This window comes from Mandrillus leucophaeus, unplaced genomic scaffold (genome assembly GCF_000951045.1).
Source record: "Mandrillus leucophaeus isolate KB7577 unplaced genomic scaffold, Mleu.le_1.0 Scaffold678, whole genome shotgun sequence".
In the NCBI taxonomy this organism is placed as follows: domain Eukaryota; kingdom Metazoa; phylum Chordata; class Mammalia; order Primates; family Cercopithecidae; genus Mandrillus; species Mandrillus leucophaeus.
Window position 1 is genome coordinate 1516261 of NW_012107341.1, and position 10692 is coordinate 1526952.

At 42.1% G+C, this 10692-nt stretch overlaps 1 protein-coding gene across 1 annotated transcript in view; it reads right to left on the reverse strand.

The window, feature by feature from the left end:
• VWC2 (von Willebrand factor C domain containing 2) overlaps positions 1 to 10690 on the reverse strand; it is a gene marked incomplete at its 5' end in the record, with an annotated part of 151342 nt that extends 140652 nt beyond the window's left edge. Inside the window, one exon of the mRNA XM_012002126.1 lies at positions 10334 to 10690. Within this exon, the coding sequence (XP_011857516.1) occupies positions 10334 to 10690 (357 nt within the window). The remainder of the gene's footprint in view (positions 1 to 10333) is intronic.
• Between the last annotated feature and the right edge of the window lie 2 nt (positions 10691 to 10692).

Consider the following 10692-nt stretch of genomic DNA (forward strand, 5'->3'; position numbering starts at 1 on the left):
AGGAAGCACTAATACACTGTTGGAGGGAATGTAAATTAGTTCAGCCACTGCAGAAAGTAGTTGGAGATTTCTCAAAGAACTTAAATCAGAGCAACCTCTTACCCAGCAATCCCATTCCTGGGTATATACCCAAAGGAAAATAAATCCTTCTACCAAAATGACACATACACTCCTATGTTCACTGCAGCACTGCTCACAATAGTAAAGACATGGAATCAACCTAGGTGCCCATCAACAGTGGACTGGATAAATAAAATGTGGTACATATATACCATGGAATACTACATAGTCTTAAAAAAGAATGGAATCACGTCCTCTGCAGCAACATGGATGCAGTTGGGGGCCACTACCCTAGGTGCATTAATGCAGGAACAGAAAACCAAATACCACGTTTTCATTTATAAGTGGAAGCTAAACATTGGGCACTTATGTACTCAAAGATGGGAACAATAGACACTGGGGACTATAAGAGGGGCGAGGGAGGTGGGCAAGGGTTGAAAAACTAACTGTTGCATACTATGTTCAATACCTGAGTGATGTGATCATTCTTATCCCAAACCTCAGCATCACACGATATACCCAGGTAACAAATACTTTGCAAAGGTCTCCTGAGGGAAGGCAGGCAATGTTGCCCACAGCTGAGCTCCACCGGTCTACACCTTAGTAAACAGTTAAGTTGTATCCACTCCTTCTTGATTCTGTGACTTTGCTTCTGGGATCATCTTCCTTCTTCCTAAATTTCATCCTTTAGACTCCTTTTTAAAAATTATTTTAGTAAATACTTTTTGGTGATACTCTCCATTGTATAAAGTCTCTTTCTTTAGGCTTATTCCTGAAGGACAATTTTGTTGGATACATCAATCAGATTAACACTTGTTTCTCTCTTATTTAAAAATATTCTCCTACTGTGCTGTGTTTTCTGTTGACCAGATGTCTGCTGTCAGCCTACTCACCGTTATTCTGGAGGTAATGTCCTCTCTGTCTGGTTGCTCTAAACATCTTTATTTTGCCTTTGTTGTTCTGCAGTCTCTATAATATGGCTGGGTGTGAATATATTTTTATTTATCTTTCTTTAGATTCATTGGGTTTCCTGAATGAGAAAATAGATGTCTTTCAACTAGAAAGTCTTGGAACTTCCATATCTTAATTTCTCCCATTCTCTACAATCTCTATCAGAATTCTAAGCAGATGTGTGGTAGATCTTTTCACTTTATCCTCCGTGTATCGAAACATCTCTTTCCTGTGTCCCATCTATATATGTTTCATACTACTTAACTTCTTCAGATGTGTGCTGGTTTGCTATCAAATATCTCAAAATAGACATCAAAATGAGTATATATCAAATATACTCATTTTACATCCCAATATCTGGGCCTGATTCAACTGCTTTTGCCTCTGCTGATTCTTGCTTACAATGCCCTTTCTCCTTGTGACTAGTTTTTATTTTGAGGTCACATTTCTTGGAACACTATTTGTGGGAATTTTTTGTAGCCTGGGTGAAGGGTGCATTCACCCCATGTGCATGTGTTTAGGTCAGATACCTGTCGATCCATTTAAAAAGACATATTCCATTTGGACTTTGCACACCACACAGGGAAGCATAAATGGGGCTCCACATTCCTAAGAGGGTAAGCTTGCTACAGATGGCAATGACTCAGGGAAAACAAACATTTCTTTCTCTTCTGGACAGAGCCAAGGTCCACTGAGAGATGTTTGCTTACATTGTCCCACTGCAGTACAGGCTCTTGGGTCTCCTGGCTTTATAAGATAGATCCTGATCTGATTCTCTCTACTTGGGTACCTGCACTCATCACATGCCACAACCCAGCAATGATTGGCCATGAGGGCCAAGGGCCCAGGGCCCGAGATCAAGAGATGCTCCCAGACAGCCACCACTTCAAGGCAGACTTTGCTCTATGGATTCCAACTCCACCTCTAGAAATTAATTTCTCTTATTTTCTTGCCATGTCAGCTGTGCTTTTAAAAATGGACGTAGAATGTGAAATGACAGACAATGGAGACTCAGAAGGGTGTCAGGGATGGGGAGGGAGTAGATAACGACAGATTATGTAACGGATGCAGTATACATTATTCAGATGCAGTGTACATTACTTGGATGCAATGTACATTAGTCTGGTGATGACTTCACTAGACGCTCTTCCTTTACCACTACGCAGTGTATCCATGTAATAAAATTACACTGTACCCCATCAATTTATACAAGCAACATTTTGCTTTTAAAAATATGTGTTTTATATGGTATTCAGGATTTCAGGCATTTTGTTGAAAGTGAGTTTTCAGGCTGTCCTCCATATTCCCAGGAAAGGAAGGAGTAGTCTCATGTTTAAAGCATCATCACTTTTACTATACTTGGATACTTGGAAAAATGTGCAGAGCCACCTGGCATTTTAATTTCTTTTTCTCCTTCCTCCTTCCCTCCCTCCCTCCCTCCCTCCCTCCCCTCCTCCTTCCTTCCTTCCTTCCTTCCTTCCTTCCTTCCTTTCTTTCTTTCTCTTTCTTTCTTTCTCTCATTATTGTTATTTTTTTTTTCAGAGACAGGGTCTCACTCTGTTGCACACACTAATCCTAAACTCCTGGGCTCAAGTGATCCTCCCAGCTCGGCCTCCCAAACTGCCGGGAATATAGGCATGAGCCACTGTGCCCAGCCATGGAGTTTAAATTTTCAAGCTCTGTGCTTTTTCACAGGCCTAAGGCTTCTGAGAGAACTCATAGGGCCCTCAGCAGAGGCCTGACATCATCCTTTTCCACAGATTTGAAAGGCGGTCTATGTCCTGGCCGCACCCCAGTGCCCGACAGAAATAGAATGAGAAGTATGATCCAGCTGGCAGGATCTCAGCCTTGGAACAGACAGGCAGTAAGAAGGATTTCTAGCTATGTGGTCAGAAAAGTACCATGAAGGATGGTCACAGGGTAGGTAAGCCTGGGTGGGAAGCCATATCCTTCATGCAAACTCACAGTTGTTACATTTGATACAAACTCTTCTTTTCCCTAGAACATCTGGCCCAGGATTCCTCTGTCATTTTAAAACAAGTCATCAGCAACAATGGAGTCTATTAATAATAATAGAGTGACTTCCACTGTGTGTCCCCTTGAACCCCTGACCCAAGCTCTCACAGTGCCTCACACACCACAGTACTGCTGCCTGTCTCCTGGAGGGGGCCATGTGCTTCCCGTCACATCTCCAGGATGCAGCCCAGGGACTGGCACACATGGTGTCCTAAATATTTTCAAATAAATGTAAGAATAATGTTTCTGTTGGGACTTATCAGATTTAGAGATATGATCTGAGGAGGTAATGTTTTACGGAAAAACAGCTCCACGGAGCCAGTCCCTAATGGTCTACAAGAGTCCTTCTAGAGACCAAAATCTAGACCAAGGCGTGGCCACCTCCCCCTGAGCGGCACACTCTGCAGAACTTGTCTAAATATTCACATCAACTTTGTTCAGAGCTTTACAGGTTCAAACTGCTTTCACATACATCTTATTTACTTCTTATAATGGGAGAGAAATGCAGAATACGATCCACTTTTTTATTTTTCTTTTCTGATTTTTAAGATGGGGTTTCATGCTATCATCCAGGCTGGCATGCAGTGACCCAATCATGACTCACTGCAACCTCAAATTCTTGGGCTCAAACTTTGCATCCTCCTGCCTCAGCCTCTCAAGTAGCTGGGTCTACAGGTGAGCACCAACATGCGTGGCCGTTCTTTTGTTTTGTTTTGTTTTCAATTTGTGGTAGAGATGGGGCCTCACTATGTTGTCCAGACTGGGCTTTAACTCCTGGACTCAAGTGATCTTCCAACCTCAGTCTCCCAAAGTGCTGGGATTACAGGCATGAGTCACCACACCAAGTCCCATTTTTTTTTTCTTTCTAACCACTAGAAAACAAGGCTCTGAAAGTTGTCCAGGGAAGCACTGGATAAAACAGAACCCGGTTCACACTGCTGTGTTCAGATGATAAGTACCCTGTCCTCAAAGTCCCAGAAGCTGATTCTCCACCAAAACTGAAGAGGAAAGGACTGGAGAGCATGGGACCTGCTTTCCTAAACCTCCTCACGATATCAACTGCCTGTATTATTCTGGAGGGGGCACTAATTTTCTAAGGTGAATTTTCACTGCCTATGAACAAAAGTCTTTTCAAAGTCGTGTATTTACAGAAACATGGGTGAATCGCACATCTGCTGAGTAGGGGTGTGGTCAGCTGGAAAGCAAATGCCCTCCCACAGGAGCAGCCCTGCCCAGCTCTGACAGATGGCTGCCATCTGGGAATCATTTCATTTTTATAAGAATTAGGCAATCTGGGAATTTACATGAACCTCCCACTTGTCAAATACTGGCACTAATAAACACATGTTTTATATGCCGTGAGCCAAACAGAATACCTCCTAGAACCAGATCTTCCTCTTGGGCCACCTGTTGCCCCCCATGGGTCTGATCATCCCTGGAGTCCCACCCACCTCTTGGGATCTAGTCTTCTTTTCGCTGCCCCGTGGACTCATTCCACCTTGCTCTCAGGGAAATCCTGGGACTAAGTACTTTTAGTTCCATTACAACTCAAGACTTCATCCTTTGAAGGACACAGGCATTATTTTGTCCATCAGATGGCCAAGTCAAATATGACATAAATCCATGTAAATACATGTTTAACCAAGAGGATCAAGCATTTATTGGACATACATATGAGCAAGGTACTCTGGACTTGTATTATTTTTCCTTTTTCCAGGTACCTGAAATGTTCTCCACCACACACAAAATGCCACTTCATCACCATATGGTCATGAAGACACTATGCACGATCTTCACAGTCCAACACGCTAGGATTCAAATCCTGTCTTTACCATTTACTAGCTCTATGATGTTGATCAAGCTATTTAACTTTTTTGGACCTTAGTTTTCTCTCCTTTAAAAATAAAGAAAATACCACCAACTGATTAGTCTGTTGTGTAAATTACTCCAGAAAAGCCAACACATAAAAAATATTGGTACTGGATAAATATTGATTCCCTTCTGCCCACCTCAAAAGGTTATGGTGTTAATTCCATCATACTTCACATCAGATATTGTATGAAGCAGGCAAATAAGGAGTTTTTAAAGCTGTGTTTCCCCCACCTCAGCTAGGAACACATCTAAAGAGTCTAGATATGGCATATGACTCCCTCTTTAAAAAAAAAAAGTCACTGTTTAAATGACTTTAGACAGAAGGGTAGAAAATGAGAAATCGAGAATTTACAAAATCTTACTCAGAACCAAAACAAACTCAGAGACAGCAACAGTACATGCATTAGCCTGACTTGCAGAAAAGAACACAGATTGACTCATTTTACTTAGTGAAGGTAGATAATAATAGCATTGTTTTCAGTTAAGTAACATCAGCCAAAAGAATATAAATACCATTAGACTGAAAAGCATGAATAACCGTGGCTTTCTCTTTGCTGGCATTTTCTCATAATTACAGTAGAGATCTATTTAGATGGAGGTTTTGATTCCAAATTTCACGTTTGAATTTTTTTAATTGATAAAAACCTAGAAATAAGATTTTGCAGTGGGGTTAACGGCAAGTCAGATACGGAAGCAGTCAGAGAGAATTTGGTTTAACTCAGCGGTCCCAAATCATTTCACCTCCAAGTACCCCTTCCTGTTATCTCTCTCTCAACAGTTCTCAAGCTTTGAAAGACAGTCTAGTAAGCTTCACTTATTAATAATTCATCTTCCCTTTTTCTTCAAAGACTTATACAATTGCCAATCAGAGCTCCTGATCAGCTATGATAACCAGTGTTGACACACTTTGCTGATATCAATCCTACCAAAAGCAAAGAAATGTGAAGATTTAGTTATCCTGTATGGCCCTATTTCAGAGTCACAAAATTTCCATTAGGTTCTATAAAACATGAAATAAGCCTGCAAACTCCCCTTTCCACCATCACAGTCCTCCCAAGATTCACAGAGGGAATCACAGAGACCAAAATTCTCATGATGAAAACAACTTGTTTTGTTGATCAAAATAGAATGATTTTTTTTTAAATTAACACATTTCAAATGTTATTTTACTTCTGAACAAATCACATGGTCATTGAGGCAAAATTTACAACTACTCAATATAGCCCCCCTCCGCACCCTTAGTCACCTTTTAGTTTTCCGTGATACAAGGATCCATTCACATAAGTAATATAAGAACTCCTAAAGTGACTCTCAGAATGCAATAGACACAGAATCAGAATGGTCAAGATGAGCCCCTCAGTTAATATTCATTGGCATACACTTCATCACCACTCACTCTATGCCTTTGCCGTAAGCACTGTTTTCCCATCATGCGTGCTGATGCATCCTCACACACCCCACTGTTACTACCTCATTAGATCTGTTTTATGAAGTCAATTTTGGTCATTGACACTATGTTTTGGGCTGAACTGTGTGCTTCTACAATTCAAATTTTGAAGTCTTCATGCCAGTAGCTAAGAATATGACTGTTTGGAGACAGGTCTTTAAAGAGGTAATTAAGTTAAAATGAGGTCATTGGAGCAGGACCCAATCCAATGTGAGTGTGTCCTTATAAGAAGAGAAGTGGACACAGACAGATGCAGAGGGAACACCACGAAAAAACCCAGGGAGAAGATGGACATCTGCAAGCCAAGGAGAGAGGCCTCAGAAGAAACCAGCCCTGCCAACGCCTTGATCTTGGACTTCCAGATTACTTGCAAAACTGGAAGTCTGGAAATCTTGGATTTCCAGACAACAAATTTCTGTTTAAATTACCCAGTCTGTGTTCCTTTGCTCCAGCAGCCCTAGCAGACTAATATACTGTAGGAAGCACAAAACAGTTAAAAATATCATTCATTTACTAAAAAAACAATAATAATAAGCCAATAGACAAGCTTCCTTATTCAAAGTTGGATGCCTGCTGGTATAAGTTAAAGAAAAAAAAGACACTTGGTATCATTTGAGAGGCAGTGGAGAAAATTCTATTATTAACTATGTTTTTATTTGAATGTATAAATTAAATTACAACCATCCCTGGAGGAATGAACACATTACTCTCATTATTATTAGCAGCTTAATGGTATTTTGTGGAATCAGTGAGATCTTTCACAAGTATCTAACTGAGATCAAACAGGCTGTAAGGAGAAGAAGTTTTAATGGGGTAAAAGAGTACAGAGAGAAGGGAAAGAACAGGTTCAGAATATGCAGAGAACTGAGTAGAGTAGAGAAGGCAGCAAGAAAACATGCCCAACGAAAGAGAAGCCTATGAAGACAGGGAGAAACCACACTCCTGCCGGAGCCAAATACCCTGCACATCGCAAGCACAGGCAGGCTCTGGGGTTAATCTACTGCTCAAAGAGGGTCAAGCCTCCATCAATAACTAGTAATTTCCCCTCTCTCCATCTCTCTCTCTCTGTCTCTGTCTCTCTCTCTCTGGAAGCAGAGAACAGACTGTTAAAGGATCTATGCATCTTGCAGGGACTGAGGCCCAAGGAATCTCACTTTCACTTCCTTCCTTGCTAAAGTAAACAGTGTTCCAGTCATGACCCTACTGTACCACAATCTCCATTTGAATCACATTTTCTTCAGAGAAGTGCAAAGCACTTCAGACAGAAATGCTTTCCTTTTTCGTTTTCCATGTACTTTGTGCTATGCAAACTACCAAGTACAATTTATCTCTCTCTGAAACCCAGAATACCCAGAGCAGGCATGTTAACAATTTCTGTGCCCTGGTACTCAGCATCACGACAAATCTCTATTACTACAACCCACAAACCCCGTGGACTCACAACTAACCCTATACCATTCTACATTCATATTTTCAACATTCTTCAAAAAAAGCATTGCTTTCTCTTTTGTACACTGAAGGACAGAAAAATGGAGACAGTAAATGGCCTGCACAAGGCCACAATAAATTAGAAGAATGCCTAGAAATGTTCCTGATAATAACAAAAAGGAGCAAACATGATATAACACTATAAAATCTTTATGTAGTTGACATAAGAACAAGCATATAATTAAAAATGTGTAACAACTTTGCAACTTTCAAGCATGTGTGCATCCCAGCATCTGGTAATAATTGATGAAAGTTTAGAATGAAATATTATTTGAAGATGGAAGATGCACTTAATACTCCAAAAATAGCTTTACTGGTATTTTTATTCTTTCTAAGATTGTAATCTTTCCAATTTCCCTTTTGTCAGTATCATCTCCTGTCCTCAGAGTTTGAAAACACATTCTACCTATGGACTACCAAACAGGTAGCAAAGAGGAATTAAATAAGAGATCCCTCTCCTCCATTGACAAAAGCAGCTTCATGGCTGCTAGCATTTAGCATGTACAATTAAGACAGAAGTTTGAATTATTCCCTTTACCTGTGATCTCAGGTAGGTAAGTGGACACTGAAGTATTTGGGCTTTCTAGATCAAAGTGCTATTAATTCCTCAGTTTACCTCTTACGACAATTCTAACAAATTACTATGGAACTATAAACAGTGCAAACAACAAAAGGAATTAATTACAAACCACTGCTTATCTTTGACTTTAGAAGAGCCAATGATGTTACCAATTCAAAACTTAAGAGAATTGTTCTAGTGTTCTATGACCCTGCTCCAAGCCAAAATGGAAGGCCCCTCTTCTGGGGTCATCTGGCACCCACGAGTTCCTTTACCTGGACACATTTGCCTGTGCACTTTTGTATTGCACCCAAAACATCTGGAGAGATAACTACCAGACCCTCCCATAGGCAGGAAGCATTTTGAGGGCAGGGTTTCTGATTTAGTTAATTTTGTATGGCCTGGGCATGGATCATATGAGCTGCTCCTCTCAGCTGTCTTTCTCCAAAGGGCTGAAGTCAAATGTTAGTACTTAAGCAATGTATGCCTGGAGCTATATTTTGCTACATGAGCCTAGGGATAGCTGGACCCTTATCTTACAGATAAGAGAAAAGAAACCCAGAGGGGATATGTCTTTTGTTCCAGTCCAGCAGCTGGTCAGTGGTAAAGCCAGAATGGATAACCATGTTTCCTGACTCTAAATTCCAGCACTCTTTCCATACTTTGTACACCATAGATAGATATGTCCTTCCTGGCTTTGGACTTCTGTAACACTTGATAATTCATTGCCACAAGTCAGTAACTACATGGACTTCACATCCTGGGAATTAGCAGATCTCACAGGCTAATTCCAGGAGGGGTATTCCAGCAGAATTCCTTCCTACCTGCCTGCCCAGCTTTGCTTTAGTAGCTGCACGCTCCATGACGCCCTCTGCAGGTGGGAAAAGGACAGCTAAGGCCTGGCAAGTCAATGGGCCAAGTCCAGGCAGGCCATAGGTTGAGCCTACCTTGAGGTGTCTGGAATAACTGAACACCTGTGCAGGTCTCTCTCAGGCCCCCAGCCCACTTGCAGGGATTTTACCTGGAGCCTGTGCATGCAGGCTGTGCAGCACCTTCACCCAAACTAAAGCCGCAGTGGAGCTGGGCTTTTGGTTCAAGTAGAGTATAAGGGTTAAAAACCTAAGCTATGGGAGTAGAACTGCTTAGTTTGACATATGAATCTGCTTCTTAATAGCTGCTCTGCCTTCAACACATTATTTAAATATTCTGTGTCTGTTTCCTCTTCTCCATAAAATGGAGACAATGGATAATAATCCACCTCCTAGAATGGTATGAGATTTAACTAATGTACATGTAAAACAGCGGGATTCTGACGCACAGTAGGCATTAGAGAGATGGCCGGTATTATTAACACTACTACTACGTATGTAAATCAAAACAATTTTTAACTATTAACTGCACTTGTTGGTTTCGCCATCCACTATGATTTGGCACCCCATGAGCAAATATTTTTTTCTTTTAATTTTTAGAACATTTGCATGATACACACATAATCTAGGGAAATGGCTTATTTATATGAATAGTCTCCCTTAATTAGCTATTAGTTGAAAAATAGATCCCAAATGACATGGTAAATTACCCTGTGTTTGAAAGCAGGTTGAGCATTTCAGCGACAACATTCCCAAATTAGGAGCAGTAAATTAATGTTGAAAGTCCCTCTGATACCTGTTGGGACCCTTGCCTTCAGTGCCATGGGCTTCATCCTCATGAAGCCTTTTTAAAGTGAACACCGAAGGAATCCCTATGGATTGGCCACAGTGCTCTTGGAAGGATTACCTCTGCCCTGAAAGAGAGGTCATGTCAAAGGGTCTTGAGCACAGCGCTCTCCACCTCTGAGAACCAGAGAGCACCTCTTCTTCAAAGTGGGGGACCACAGAACCAAAGCTGTTCCACCCCTTCCTGGAAGGTGCAAAGTCGCCCGGCGGGCGTTCGCCTCTTACCACGAACTCCTCCAAAGTCTGATAGGTCTTGCCCCGGAACTCGCAGTAGTTCTTCCTCTCCTTGCACTGCGGGCAGCACTGGCTGGTGTCGACGTGGATGCAGCGCGGGTGCAGCCTCGGGCACTCCGGCTGCGCGCACAGCGGACCCTCCTCGGTGCACAGGCACGGGCAGGCCGAGGGGCCCGGCGCGAACTTCTCCCCGATCGCGTACACGAAGCCGCTCTCGTCCACGCAGCCCTTGCCGCGATAGTCCGGGTACACGTACTCCTCTGGTGGCTCGGGCGTGGGTGCGAGTTCCGGGCCAATCGCGTCCTGGGCGGCTGCAGCCAGGGCTTCCCCCTGCGGGGTGTCCCCACGGG